General features: G+C 34.0%; 1 protein-coding gene across 5 annotated transcripts in view; it reads right to left on the reverse strand.

Annotated features, from left to right (window-relative positions):
- Nucleotides 1–16,730, reverse strand: part of GckIII (Germinal centre kinase III) — a 148,324-nt gene that overhangs the window by 57,804 nt on the left and 73,790 nt on the right. The window contains exon 1 of one of the 5 annotated variants that reach the window (XM_074130496.1): nt 10,554–10,707. The exons of the other annotated variants lie outside the window; for them this stretch is intronic. Within the exon in view, the coding sequence (XP_073986597.1) occupies nt 10,554–10,634 (81 nt within the window). The 5' untranslated portion in view covers nt 10,635–10,707. Of the gene's footprint in view, nt 1–10,553; nt 10,708–16,730 lie in introns of those variants that run through there. 5 annotated transcript variants of the gene reach the window in all.

Raw genomic sequence — 16,730 nt, forward strand, 5'->3', positions numbered from 1 at the left:
CTAATGAAACTATTTTAGAATAAATCTAATGGGTACACTCACACGACTTTCTCTTACCACTACCTCTGTAGTTGGGTTTTCTTGTAAACTAGGGTTTTTACCGATTAATAGTTACTTCAAATTGCACAATACATTCTAATGGAACTATTTTAGAATAAATCTAATGGATACACTCACACGACTTTCTCTTACCACTACCTCTGTAGTTGGGTTTTCTTGTAAACTAGGGTTTTTACCGATTAATAGTTACTTCAAATTGCACAATACATTCTAATGGAGCTATTTTAGAATAAATCTAATGAACACACTCACACGACTTTCTCTTACCACTACCTCTGTAGTTGGGTTTTCTTGTAAACTAGGGTTTTTACCGATTAATAGTTACTTCAAATTGCACAATACATTCTAATGGAGCTATTTTAGAATAAATCTAATGAACACACTCACACGACTTTCTCTTACCACTACCTCTGTAGTTGGGTTTTCTTGTAAACTAGGGTTTTTACCGATTAATAGTTACTTCAAATTGCACAATACATTCTAATGGAACTATTTTAGAATAAATCTAATGGGTACACTCACACGACTTTCTCTTACCACTACCTCTGTAGTTGGGTTTTCTTGTAAACTAGGGTTTTTACCGATTAATAGTTACTTCAAATTGCACAATACATTCTAATGAAACTATTTTAGAATAAATCTAATGGGTACACTCACACGACTTTCTCTTACCACTACCTCTGTAGTTGGGTTTTCTTGTAAACTAGGGTTTTTACCGATTAATAGTTACTTCAAATTGCACAATACATTCTAATGGAACTATTTTAGAATAAATCTAATGGATACACTCACACGACTTTCTCTTACCACTACCTCTGTAGTTGGGTTTTCTTGTAAACTAGGGTTTTTACCGATTAATAGTTACTTCAAATTGCACAATACATTCTAATGGAGCTATTTTAGAATAAATCTAATGAACACACTCACACGACTTTCTCTTACCACTACCTCTGTAGTTGGGTTTTCTTGTAAACTAGGGTTTTTACCGATTAATAGTTACTTCAAATTGCACAATACATTCTAATGGAACTATTTTAGAATAAATCTAATGGGTACACTCACACGACTTTCTCTTACCACTACCTCTGTAGTTGGGTTTTCTTGTAAACTAGGGTTTTTACCGATTAATAGTTACTTCAAATTGCACAATACATTCTAATGGAACTATTTTAGAATAAATCTAATGGGTACACTCACACGACTTTCTCTTACCACTACCTCTGTAGTTGGGTTTTCTTGTAAACTAGGGTTTTTACCGATTAATAGTTACTTCAAATTGCACAATACATTCTAATGAAACTATTTTAGAATAAATCTAATGGGTACACTCACACGACTTTCTCTTACCACTACCTCTGTAGTTGGGTTTTCTTGTAAACTAGGGTTTTTACCGATTAATAGTTACTTCAAATTGCACAATACATTCTAATGGAACTATTTTAGAATAAATCTAATGGATACACTCACACGACTTTCTCTTACCACTACCTCTGTAGTTGGGATTTCTTGTAAACTAGGGTTTTTACCGATTAATAGTTACTTCAAATTGCACAATACATTCTAATGGAGCTATTTTAGAATAAATCTAATGAACACACTCACACGACTTTCTCTTACCACTACCTCTGTAGTTGGGTTTTCTTGTAAACTAGGGTTTTTACCGATTAATAGTTACTTCAAATTGCACAATACATTCTAATGGAGCTATTTTAGAATAAATCTAATGAACACACTCACACGACTTTCTCTTACCACTACCTCTGTAGTTGGGTTTTCTTGTAAATATTAAAAAATGAAAATAATTTTAACCAAATAAACACCGTAGGATTAACAAATGATTTAATTCAATAAGCAGATATGACTGCTTTAGAAGTAGAAACAGTAACTTACTGTTAACTCCTCGGTGATAAAAGGAAGCGCACTTGTAGACAGTGCTTACTTAATAATATACTGGAGTATAAAACTGACAACACCATTCCTTCCAAAAAGGGTTTTAATTTCCGCTTTCTAGATTAAAGAAGAATCAATTTCCTTTGTATCCCCACCATTATTGACTGGAATACTTCTTTCCAAATGAAAAGATTTGCCTTAAAAAAATTCTGTTTGGAAATAACTAGATTAAAAGTGTCTGATGTGGAGACACAAAGGAATTTCTCTAACAATAATCCACAAGATTCTTTACTGTTTCATTTTTACAAGATAAAATTTGAATTAACTGATAGGCTCATTAAAATGTATTTATTGAATGGTGTTGAGCTGTTTTGAAATTAAGACTCTCTGTCCGTACTTTTGGTAAATTGCTGACTATTCAATGTGACCAAATGTTCAGAGATGTTTAACGATAGTGGTGTCCAGCGATAACAGACATAGCTAGCTCAAAATAAAATTTGAATGAATAGCTATGCGATGTTCAATATGTTGGGGTAACAAATCACAAATTATATTTCCAGTATCTATACTTCTAGAAGCAGAGGCGCCACGGTAGCAGAGCGGTTAGAGACGAGACCTGTAAAGCTAATATGTATTGTGGTACTGGGTTCGATTCCCGGTCTTAGGCCTTGGATTTTATTTAATGGTTAATAAGAGAAATTTACAGTAAAGTATGTTTACTAGTCGCCTCCGTCCACGACACCTAATTGGTAGTTGGACGTTAAGCCCCGCCTGGAAAAATAGGCGATTACTGTACTTTACTTCTAGAAGTAAATATTACACTTTTTTACCTTTTTTTTTGACAAAAATGTGTTTCCTCATCACGTGCCCCATTGTAATCCAACCTCATAGATATCCATTGTCTATTTTACTGTGCATAAAACAAAGAAAAAAAAACCTGATCGATATCCATCGAAAGACATAAGTTTTTTTTAAAGGAAGCTGACCACAATTCAGACCGTTACGCTCCACTACTTACAATAATTTCAATAAAAATTGTAGAAGACTGTAAGATTACATTACAATAAGTAATAGCAAGTAATAGCAACAGTAATTCATTACTGTTGTGGGTGTAAATGAGTCACTTTATAGCTGTTATGGTGCAACAAGACATTGCAATTCTGCTGATATATCTTTAACATAGTTACTCGCTCATTTAACTCTGTTATTTAAACTTTGTGTTCTTTCTAAGAAGAGTCCATTTTGTAATAGTTGTTAAGCAGAAGATAACAATAAATGGGAAAATTAAAAGATATTTCTAAAGTACGTGTAACGATGAGGGCTATAAAAACGCTACCACCTTACTAAAACAACTTAACTACAACTAAAACCGGAAGAGAACTTACAGTAGCGTTACGGTTGAGAAATCTTTTATTCTTCTAAAGTATTATACTGTTATTCCCACCCTTTAATACTGAAGTGAAATTATAATCATTACCATGTTCAGAATAAAATGTTTAGAGTTCGTGCAAAAATTTTTTTTGAAGATTTTATTCGTGCTTTATGGGGAAATTCTAGATATTTTTCTTTGACAAAATATCTTGAGATTAGGGAAGCAGTGAGTGCATTTGCGTTGCATTCGAAGAAGTTTTGCTAATCAGTACATCTAATCTCGTTTGAGGTTAGTAAAACATACTTAACTATATCAATACTGACAAGGTCTAGTTTTATATTCTATACTCACAAAACATAGTTTATAAAGATGATAATAAGTTAGCCAGTTTTTAACTTAATAATTTCTATAGTTGCAAGCATTATAACACATACTTTTAACCACCATTTAGAGACGTAAAACACTAAAGACAATAGTTACTGCAGAGTTATGTTCTTTTACCGAATGATTGAGCTCAACTGGATACTGGAACATGTAAACAGACGGTCTTGGAAAGAACGGTTCATATATAATGGAATGGTAACGATAGAGCTTATTAACAAAACTTAGCAGCGCAAGAAAAAGTTTTGCCCTTACAATAATCTAGTTTATAGACTTAGGGGAGGCTCCCTCAACTCTATCATAGCGCCTACGTAGTAGGGAAAGCCAACAAGGAGACTGGAAAAAAAGCATCTGAAGACGATAGCAGGAATATTTCTAGATGCCCAACTCTATAGCTTAGCTCTTTTCGGTACTTTTCGGCAGATCTCTCTATGAAAGCCCAACTCTAAACCTTAGCCCTTTTCGCTACTTTAGCAGTTCTCTCTCTAAAAGCCTAACTCTATAGCTTAGCTCTTATCGGTAATTCAGCAGTTCTCTCGCTAAAAGCCTAACTCTATAGCTTAGCGTTTTTCGGTACTACAGCAGATCTCTCTCTAAAAGCCTAACTCTAAACTTTAGCTCTTTTCGGTAATTCAGCAGTTCTCTCTCTAAAAGCCTAACTCTAAACTTTAGCTCTTTTCGGTAATTCAGCAGTTCTCTCTCTAAAAGCCTACTCTATAGCTTAGCTCTTTTCTGTAATTCAGCAGTTCTCTCTCTAAAAGCCTAACTCTAAACTTTAGCTCTTTTCGGTAATTCAGCAGTTCTCTCTCTAAAAGCCTACTCTATAGCTTAGCTCTTTTCGGTAATTCAGCAGTTCTCTCTCTAAAAGCCTAACTCTATAGCTTAGCGTTTTTCGGTACTACAGCAGATCTCTCTCTAGAAGCCTAACTCTAAACCTTAGCTCTTTTTGGCACTTCAGCAGATCTCTTTCTCTAAAAGCCTAACTCTATAGCTTAGCGTTTTTCGGTACTACAGCAGATCTCTCTCTAGAAGCCTAACTCTAAACCTTAGCTCTTTTTGGTACTTCAGCAGATCTCTCTCTCTAAAAGCCCAACTCTATAGCTTAGCTCTTTTTGGTACTACAGTACATCTCTCTCTCTAAAAGCCCAACTCTAAACCTTAGCTCTTTCCTATATCCTATATAACTATCTTCATTTTAGTATTAGCTATTTAGCTTGATGGTATTCTTAGTTTAAATATAAGTCTATTATAGTAAATTCTTGTTTTCTTTAGTTTACCTTAACATAGTTTTATATTTATTCGTAGTATTTCCTTTATCTTTATTTACAGTCACACAGAGTAGGAAATAGTAAGTAGATAAATAAAATGTTGGAGTGTTGGCACTGTTCGTACTGGTGGAAAACCTAAACAAGGACAAAAAACGACTTTTTCCCCAATGTACGTATAAATTCTCTAAAGTATACTCTCTACTTACACATTAAAAAACGAACACTAAAAGCATTTGCTAGAATTCCGAATTAGAGACAAATTTATTGCGCGAGAATATATTATCCATTTACTGTATGAGTTGAAAAGAGATGATTTCGACAGTAGCACTAAAAGCATAACTGGAACGCATTTAGCCTACGACCGAACCATATATAAGCATCACCACTAGATTTTTCATACTTTGCTTTTTTTAATTCATTTGTTTGGTTCAGTAAAGTACTTTGTCACTTTATAATAGTAAAAATCAGACAAAATGAGAGGATTTATTAAATTACAGTGAAACACCGACATGAGATCGTTACAAACTTGCTACTACAACTTCTCCATCTTTAACCAACAATAAAAGAAAAAAAAAAAAAACCCACAAACATATAACACGTATATTTACAAAAATGTAAAGAATTTAGAATGAACATACGACCTTCACAAACACTTTCACTCTGTTCCATATAATGTGAATTTATTATTGTTCCCTATAAATACATTGCCGGCTCAATATCTCTTCGAAAATTCCCACACAAATATATACTGTTGTATTTTATTTTTTTGTAAATAATTTGCACTCAGATTAATATATGAAACCAATTTTATGCAAACTTTTTAATGATTATTATTGTCAATATTCCTTGTTCAGGATAATTATTAATTAAAAATCGTATTTTCTCTAATTTTAAAGTTAAATATAATAATAATATTATTATCAATAAACATGAAATACAGACAATATCAATATCCAAAGAGGGACTCCTACTCGTGGCTCCTACTTTCAGTAATGTGGTATTAGACGGGTTTGCCCACGACCTCTGCCTTTGGCCGAGAACCTGGTCATGTTATACAGAATTTATGTCTTTTTATTATTTTTAGTTCGTTTTCCCTCTTGAATATTTTTATTGAATAAGGTGTTATGGCCTTGATTTAGTAATAAAAATGTTACTTTTTTTCTTTTTTTAAAATTATGTCAGATCAGAAAAGAAGTACTGCCATTGGGCATATTTCGATTATAAGTTTGTACTGAATAGATACATTTACGAGGTATCCGGAACTTGAATAGATAATTTTAAATGATTCACGACAAGTGAAACAAAACGCAGTCTGTCCGCAAAGTGGGAGGAACTCATTTTGTAGTTTCATTCATTTGTAGCCAGAAATTTTTAAAATATTTTGTAGATAAGACTAGCATAGGAGGCGGTCTTTCTCAGATGAGTAATATCAAAGATGTTCTGAGTACCTGAACAAGCAGGTATATTATGCTCAGGTGTCAGGATCATTGTTACGATACGTAACTTAGTCATGAGAGGTGGTGGACCTTCTGAATCAATTTTATGACTGGGAGATTGAAGGATGATCAGTTTGCAGAAGCATACATGAGTGACTCTACGTTAGAAGATTTATGAAAGAGATTTGACTAGTTCCACTCCCTGAGTAGAATGCGATTGGATGTTTTGGTAGTTTTGCTAACTGGGTAGCCCTGATGACATTATCTACACCAAGACCGGCAGGGGTGATGAATTCTGAGGGGGTACCGAATTGTCATGAAGAGTAAAGGAAAACGGATTACCATTATTTAGATCAGCTAGTTTCGCCAAAGCTAGGTTTAGTTTGTAAGGATACAACACTCCCAATGGAATTTTAAAGAGATTTGTATCTCAGTGTTATCCTGCGATACTGCCGATAGTCTGGACAGTGGTTACTCCCTAGAGGAGGACCAACAGATTTTTTTTTGGAGGGAGGGTTTAAGCTGGGTTGAAGAGAACAGCTTTCGTTTCAAGCCTTAGGCACCACCACGATTACAATGAAAAGTAGTTTATTTATTTATTTACAGCCTGTACACATACATCAAGTAAATGTGATCACCATTTAGTTATGCACAGATTGTAGGCTGAAACCGAGGATCCAGCGCCACAATCGGGAAGGCATGCTGAGAGGGGCCAGCCAATGCTTGGAACTCTCTAGAGGTTGGAAGGAAGTTTAGGAAATAGGTAAAAGGTCGCGGGGCCAACGTGAAAAGTAAAGTAATCGCCTATTCTTTTTCAGGCGGAGCTTAACGTCCAACTACCAATTAGGTGTCTTGGACGGGGGGGCGGGCGGAAGCTCCTACTTTACTATAAACAATTTATTCTAACAAATAATAAAGATAGACATACGCGGGATTCGAACTGGGGATCTCCCACTTACAAAGCCAAGCTCTTGACCACTAGACCAACAACCGTACCCACAATTACAATGAAATCTTTCCATATTTACAAAAAAGACTATCAGGTTACTGTTTACAAGAAGATGAAATAAGAGGGACGCAAGATATTAGAAACCATCAATCTCGGTTACTATCCATTTAATCAGAAATCTTGCTGATTGCAATATTAAATAATTTTTTTTTCAGCATCAAGCCTTAAAAGTGCAATTTTTGACGATCAACCAACCTTGTTTTAATAACAATTTATCAATTCTTAAGGGCACATTAATAAAGTTACTAATCAAATTGACAACCATGAAACAAAGTTTATGAAGTAGATACAGTAACTTTCTACCCTTATATGAAAACGTCTTTTCGCACGTTTATCTGTATTGAATAGGAGTAATTATAATTTCGGGGAAAGAAACTTTTTGCTGAATCTTGGGATGGATTATATTTGCGGACTTCTCATCAGAAAAGTTTCAAACAGAGCAAAAATCAACGAAGTTTAAATCAGATATTTCGATTAGGTACTTGTCTGAGTACTCACGTTTTGTTCACAGATTACAAAATTGATTTTTTCCATAAAATATTTTGGCAACATTTACAGATTTATTTAAAGACGATGAAGACGAAGCCATGGCGAGAGATCATGATAATTTACTTAACACATTCACTTTTATTTATTTAACGAAAATGTCGACCTTTCATGATTCTAATTACGATCATATTCAATAATATTAAAGAATCAATCCTTATAATAAAAATGTAAGGACTCTTTCAATAAAACAAGTTCTTTCCATTACAAAAATTAGGCCAGCTTTTAAAAAGCTATTAGTCACAAACTACAAGTTTCATCACGCCAATCTGACTAAGCTTTACTAATTTGTAAAAAATGTCGGTTCTTATTGTAAATCGAGTATTACCTCTTTCAACTTGGCGTTACGAATCATGGTATTAAACTAAAAGTTACTAAGAATAAGTAAGTAAAAGATTAGCCTATTTTTTTTTTCAGACGGGCTTTACGTCCAACAACCAATTAGGTATCGTGGATGGAGGCGACTAGCAAACATACTTTACTGTAAATTTCCTTTTATTAACCATTAAATAAAATCCACGGCCTAAGACCGGGGAATCGAACCCTGTTCCACAATGTATATTTGCTTTGCAGGTCTCGCCTTTTAACCGCTCGGCTACCACCGTGGCGCCTGTTACTAAGAATAAATACAAGATTCAACAGGAAGTGCTCTATAGATTTCTTAGTGAGGAAGTGACGAACACCTCTCAAATGTAAATAATAATGAAACTCATTTAACAGTCATCGCTTTGGACAGAACATATTGTTAATTTAAGGACAGCAATGATTTGATTGAAATCGTAAACGTCCATTTGACAGGCTTCTGGCGCCAAGATTGATGAACTCCTGCTGTAGGCAAGCATGCAACGCAGAAACCTATTCATAAAATTTTTTGTAGCAAGAGAATAATATTTTTTTTTAATATCCCTTTATTGAAATTTACACCTGTACCTACAGGATACAATAAGTAAATGAGATGAGTGTATAAATAATTAACGTGGCAGACATGAATGTCGGTCATCCAGTGATGGCCGCCATTAGTCACCCAGTTGGTCACGGGGCCAACGGCGCCTCAGCCGTCTTCGAGGATTGGAGGGTAGCGTAGTTGAAGACAAGTTTGCAGCTAAAGGGTTGGGATGAAGTGAGAGTTTTTGATGAAAATTTTTATATCGAATTTTGGCAAGTTAGGAGATGAGTGGAATTTGGATATCTGTATGTATTGTGTGGTTGCTAACGTAGAATGGAGCGTCCCCTATGCGGCAGAGTATTTTGGATTGGATTGGATTGGGTTGGACTAATTTAAAAACTAATTTGAACAGTTAGTGAGATTTAACAGTTAATCGCGAGTTTTCTGCCCAATCATAAAATAGAGATGTTTAGTCACAGACTCCTGGAAGTAGAGCTTGATTCGAGGAAGAAAAACCAACTTACTTTATTTTTAATCTTGTTTTAACTTGCAATCCTTGATTAATCAAATTACATTCATCTGAATGAAACCTCTCTAACTAAAGTCTATCTCTAAACAAGGAGCAGAACTATAGTACTCTTGCTCGAGTATAGCTTATAAAGGCTATCTCATTCTAATTTACAATGTTTGTAATTAGTTAATACTAATAGACACAAAATTTCTTTATCATTTACTTTATACAAAATTCATGAAAATCTGTTCGCGCGTTTAGGCGCTACGTTGTTTACAAAAAAGGTAACAAGAAGAAGACCAACAAGAAAAAGAACATTTTTTGAAAATGCTGTTTTTGCTCGTTTTGGGTAACTTTTTCTCGAATTCTATTAGATGTGGGTTATCGCAAAAAAAATTACAGTTATTAAGCAGGATTCGCTCTATATTTTAAAGAAAATTTGGGAATTTTATCTTTTATAGAAAAAGAGAAAAAAATTGTCAAAGTTGGGTGTTTTTCAACGTTACGCTTTTTCGTGCAGTTTTTGACGATCAACCCTTATACAACTGTCCTTACGGACAGTTTTAATGAGCCGAGCCATTCATTGCATAACTCGATTTTAACTCCATTAAACAAATAGTGGAGAAATGCGATGAAGTAATGTACATTATTATTTTTTTTTAAATTTGAATTTATATTATATTCAAATTAATTTACTGTTATCATTCAACGGCTGCTATTTGAATTTGAGTTGAATATGGCTACAATATACAACAGGAGCACTATGTTAATCAAAATGGCTTTTGAAATAAATAAATTATTATTCAATGGCCAACAAATTTTTTGGTTGTTTAATGGTGGTAATCTTTATTATTTGGGAAATTCATTGTAAATGAATGACACTTAAATTTAAGATATTTCAAAAAATGGAGTTAATCGATTTGCGCAGTGAACAGGTCATATAAGTAATTATTGTTTTGCTAATATTTTTTAAATTATTTACTACTTTAATGAGGCGAGTTAATATCTGAGAATGTTCGATGCACTGATCTATCCACTCTTAGGGGATATCTAAGGATGATACAATTCTAGAGCACTACTACTGGAGCTAACTTCTTCTCATATTAGCTATTATTTTATTGTATAAACAATAAAGTATTAAAATGCCTAAAGAAATTAAATTAAAGATAAACAAATTGAAACCAAATTACATACATGACGCTTCCTTTTGGGTTTTCTTAGTAGAGAGAATATTCGCATAAAACCGCACGGCACAACTTCGAACACAATCATCATCTCTTACTGAAGTATTTGAACCTGACTCAGTTCTAACACTTCACCACAGTCTGTTCACAGTTAGGAATTAAAGAAAAAAAAATACTATGAAATGGTAGATACGTCACCAAAATTGAAGGTAAAAAAAGTACTAATAATTTCACCTACGGTGTATATATGTGAGTCACATAATATTTCACAGTTGTACAGTAATACTTTTATTTACTCAAGACATTATGGACATACGGTAGATAAGATGAGCTAAATTGTTTCATGATACGCGTATATAAACAGTATATAAAAGTAGATATAATGTTTTGAGAGTTATCACTAAGAAAATAATGCTGCGTTATCAACACCGAAATAAAATTTATTTTTTTCTTCTTTTTTTTAAAGAAAACTTTAAAACCGCACAACTCTGAGACAAAAGTTTAACTAAAGAAGTACAAAAAGTTATGCTGCAAGCATCTGCTTGAAGAGGAAAAAACGCGGAGGAGGTTATTTCTATGTGATTCATTCGTCCTTGGTGACTTTACACCTTAGGTAGGGGAGCACAAAACGACTATATATTATACATGAGACGAATTTACATACGCTTTTGTATTATCTTTTGCACCAGTCAGACGTCATCGTAAACGATTGCTTAAGTTCATATAATTAAAGAAAAGAAGTTACTGTTTATATAGGTACGTATAACTGTTACGTTTGACTAAGTAACAAGCACCTACTAAAATAGATTTAATTTTAACAAAACTCGTCAGACTTTTGACATTGCCATAGAAAAAAATAAGTTACACAAAGATACTTCAATAATACTGAAGAAATACAGACAAGTTTATCATCAATTTTTCGACCTTCAGCACGGATTTATCAAGGCTGGAGTCCATCAGGGCTTCCAATTGACAATTTACTCACAAAAGACGCAGAGAAAAGGCGCCCTAAGAGTTATCAGTGCGTAACGGACAGTGTCGGAGCCAGCTGCCTTAGTTCTGGCAGGTATGATAACAATAGATCTAATGGCCTCCGCAAGGAAGAAAGCTTATCTACTGAGAAAGGATGGAGGCGTGAACGCGTGGACTGCTAAAGAATTAGCCAAATCCCATATAGAAAAGGAGTGGACTGCCCGATGGGCCAACAAGAGCCGAAGGAAGATGGACGGCCAGATTGATAGCAGAACTATGGGCCACAAGGAAGTCATGTTTTACATGACCCAAATCCTGGACAGAGCATGGTTGTTTTTATGGTATACTTAGCCCACATGGGGAAACGTCCTGATGGTGCTTGTATTTACGGAGACTCACCCAGAGACGAAGCTGAGCACACATTCTTTTACTGCGTGCGGTGGAAAGTAGAAAGGAAAAACATTATGGACGTTACAGGAGTTAATGTCCCTAAAACGTTGATAATGGTAATGCTGGGGGGTAAAGAAAATTGGCATGTCATCGCCTTGAATATTAAGAGGATTTTAATGTTGAAGAGGAAGGACCTGGAGAGGATCGACAAATAAGAACTATCCGTTTGTAAGAATGTGGCTAATAATATACGAGGTGCCTCCCCGAAGATTAAGGTATATAGATTAAGGTGGTGCCGTCGAGGAAACTAACCTGAAAAAAGAGGGTTTTTTCCCTGGTTTGTACGTCATTCTCCCGATCAAATCTATATACACTATGACGGATGCCTACCTAACAATACAAAATATCTGACATAGAACCAAGTATCACGATACCACAAAAAGTTCTCAGACTAGACTAAAGATGGCGTTGCAATCACCGACTTTTTGTTTTTGTTATTTTCGTACAAATAGCAATAACGAATGTAAGTGAACTTGTGAATTATATCTTCAACTTGATTATTTTATTTTTATTTTTTGAAATGGACAAACATGAAATATCGTACGGTTATAACATTCTTCGTGTTCGACAATTTGTAGACAAAGGAAATTCATTTTAAGTTGGTGAAGGATTTGTATGAGTATTTCTTAGCCACGATCCAAAATCTAGTGGCACCATTACAAAAACTTTATAGGAGCTAATATACTCAACGTATTATTTGCTCGGTCTTATAGAACATTAAAAATATCGCTATGTTGAGCGTTATTAGAGTAACAGCGAGCTATCAGAACAATAACATTACTTGCAAACTACCAGAACAATATTAATAGCTTTTAAATGCTGTTTAATTATTACATCTAAAGTAATTTCATGAACCTTTATTATATTTAGAAGGCCGTAGAAAATGCAGAAGAAGAAGAAGACGAAGTGTTTTAACCAAATTTGTTAGTTCGCAAATAAAAAATCAGAGTTAGAGTTTTACAGTCGTAGGATGTTCCAGGAAGTACAATTTGATAAAGTTAACACTACGAGGTGTGGCTATTAAATAACAAGACTGATGCTGCTACAGAAAAACTATGCAAAGCCTTCTCTTTAGTAGTAGTAGAGCAACGAATTGTCGTGAAATTTCACATGAAACATGGTAAAACTGAAACTTATCTTTTATTAAAAGAAGTTTATGGCGATGAATGTTTATCATGTGCGCAAATTTTTGAGTGGTTCAAGCGTTTCCAAGATGGCCGAGAAGACGTCAGAGATGATGACCGTCTGGGTCGCCCTTCCACGTCCAAAACGGATGAAAATATCGATTTTAATTTATCAACATTACTACCGTGAGGTGCTTGCTCAACTCCGTGAAAGATTAAGGAAAAAACGACCCGTTTTGTGGAAGAACAAGTAATGGGTTCTCCATGAAGGCAACGCGCCGGCTCACACTGCATTGTCTGTCAAGTAGCCAAGTACAACATCCCCAGTTTTAGGCCATCCGCCTTATTCGCCTGACCTTGCTCCATGTGACTTTTATCTGTTCCCCAAAGTCAAATCTGCATTAAAAGGAACACGATTTCAGTCCGTTGAAGCTGTGAAAGAAAAAGCGGCTCGCGTCATACAGGAGCTCACAGAAAAAGACTTCCAGCACTGTTTCGAACAATGGTAAATTCGCATGGAGTGTTGTAGAGATAGGGGAGGGGTTTATATTGAAGGTGATAATAACTAAATATGTATAAATTTAAAATCATATGTTTTACAGCAATAGTCTCGTTATTTAATAGCCACAGTTCGTATATTGCTTTTCGGTGTTATAGCTTCTTTTTTTTAATATAGTTTGCTCGTTAACATCCTCTTGAATGATAAGAGGTCAATGGTCGTCCAAAACTTATTATCAACAACAGGTAAATAGATAACGAATAATTTAATATACCACTCTAGTTGGGCATTTACATAAGCGGAATGGTAAATATTTCGACAAGAGGAAATTAATAATTACAGATTTCTCATTTTAGAAATAATTAGGAATGTAATTAAAAAATTGCTTAATAAAATGGCATTCACGAAACACATTTATATTTTTTATTTTATTATACTTTACTTTCCGAAATAAGGAGATTCCTTGTTCACTTACTTAATTACAATTGGAGGAATCTTTTCACTTTACCCACGAGGAGAGAAACTACATTCCATGTATAAAGTAGAATCTAAATAATATTACATTATAAATAATACAAAACATAATATTGTAATGTTAATAATAAAGCTAATAAATGTGTATTGTTCGTCGTTTTAGGTGACTAATTCATAAATCCAGAAGGAAGTAAAGATAATAGCCAAATTCACTAATTTTTTGTATTTTTGCCAAGAATTCGACCTTGAGATTATATCATCTTCAGGCCTTATGCTATTGACAATTATAATACTTATTTACATTGTTATTTGTAAGCTTGGTATGTCTTTTTTTCCTGTCTGCTTACGAGATGTGGCTATTAAATAATGTTAAACATTTTATTTTAAATTTATACATATTTAGTTATTATACACCCCACCCCTATCCCTAAAACGCTCCATGCGAATTTACCATTGTTCGAAACAATGCTAGAAGTCTTTTTCTGTCAGTTCCAGCATGACGCGTGCCGCTTTTTCTTTCAGAGCTTCAACCGACTGAAATCGTGTTCCTTTTAATGCAGATTTGACTTTGGGGAACAGATAAAAGTCACATGGGACCAGGCCAGGCGAATAAGGCAGATGGCCTAAAACTGGGATGTTGTACTTGGGCTACTTGACAGACAATGCAGTGTGAGCCGGCGCTTTGTCTTGATGGAGAACCCATGACTTGTTCTACCACAAATCGGATCGTTTTTTCCTTACTCTTTCAAGGAGTTGAGCAAGCACCTCATGATAGTAATGTTGATTAATTATAATCGATATTTTCATCCGTCTTCTCGGCCATCTTGGAAACGCTTGAACCACTCAAAAACTCGTGTACGTGATTAACATTCATCGCCATAAACTTCTTTTAATAAAAGATAAGTTTCAGTAGCGGTTTTACCAAGTATCATGTGAAATTTCACGACAATTCGTTACTCTACTGCATGTGTAGTATCATGTTTTCGGCAAAACGAAACTAACACCTCTTACACAGACGACGGTTCCGGTCAGAAAGATTTCTCTACAAACACATGAGACGCTGCAATCGAAAGAGAAGGCTTTACGCTGCACAGCTGTCGGTCGTTAGGATTGGGGGCATGCATAGTTCTTCTGTAGCAGCATCAGTCTCGTTATTTAATAGTCACACCTCGTATGTAAGGTAGAGAGTACATAAATAGACGGGCCAAAGGACCACCAACCTTACTTACAACAATATAAAAAAATATTATAATTTTCAATAAATACTTAGTTCATTAATCCTTCGATAATAAGAACATAAATCGTTTTTATAAATAGCTCACCCAAAAAGCCATGATGAAAATGTGTTTTTTGCGGCAATGAATTTGGGCCAAACCAGGTGCCATTAAGGAAATATAAATATATAATACAAATTGATTACTCAACTTACAGCCGCTTACACTATTGATAAAGGCCGTAATAAAACACAAAGCTTTTCTAACTTAATAGGGAACTGTCCTTCTTCAAAGAGTATTTATAACCAGAACTATTTACGTAAGGTAGTGAACAGGAAAACATTCATATTTATAGTTAATACATAGAGAAACATACAATCAAAAAACTACGCGAGAGATTTGGATATTTGACTTACTACAACAGTGATGGAAACAGTTCAAAAAAATCCAACATAACCCTGATACCGTGACATAAATAGAAATATTCATAATTTGTTGATATTTCCAACCACAGTAGAAAGAAAGATTTATTAAATAACTCATTTTATGATCATCTGTAGAAAGTTTGGCATATCCTTATTCTCAACAAATAACGTAATTTCTTCAAAGTACTCCACAAATCGGTAAAAAAGAGAATAAGCTTTATAATTGACATTAATGGCAAGGTTTTAGTGATAATAGTTATTGAGATATAGAAGGTTAAAGTTTGGTGGTTTTCCTACTCTTTAAAATTTCAAACGTTTATATCTCTCTTCCTATTCATCAGATTTCAATAATTTCTTTACCGAATTGTAAAGAAAAGATAGCTCTATAATTGATATTAATCGCAAAGTTTTAGTGATAATAGTTATTGAGATATAGAAGGTTAAAGTTTGGTGGTTTTCCTACTCCTTAAAATTTCAAACGTTTATATCTCTCTTCCTATTCATCAGATTTCAATAATTTCTTTACCGAATTGTAAAGAAAAGATAGCTCTATAATTGATATTAATCGTAAGATTTTAGTGATAATATTTATTGAGATATAGAAAGTTAAAGTTTGGTGGTTTTCCTACTCCTTAAAATTTCAAACGTTTATATCTCTCTTCCTATTCATCAGATTTCAATAATTTCTTTACCGAATTGTAAAGAAAAGATAGCTCTATAATTGATATTAATCGCAAAGTTTTAGTGATAATAGTTATTGAGATATAGAAGGTTAAAGTTTGGTGGTTTTCCTACTCCTTAAAATTTCAAACGTTTATATCTCTCTTCCTATTCATCAGATTTCAATAATTTCTTTACCGAATTGTAAAGAAAAGATAGCTCTATAATTGATATTAATCGTAAGATTTTAGTGATAATAGTTATTGAGATATAGAAGGTTAAAGTTTGGTGGTTTTCATATTCCTTAAAATTTCAAACGTTTACATCTCTCTTCCTATTCATCAGATTTCAATGAATTCTTTACCGAAT

The sequence above is a fragment of the Rhodnius prolixus genome, unplaced genomic scaffold, assembly GCF_049639745.1.
Source record: "Rhodnius prolixus isolate KJV_2025 unplaced genomic scaffold, Rpr scaffold_4, whole genome shotgun sequence".
Classification (NCBI taxonomy): domain Eukaryota; kingdom Metazoa; phylum Arthropoda; class Insecta; order Hemiptera; family Reduviidae; genus Rhodnius; species Rhodnius prolixus.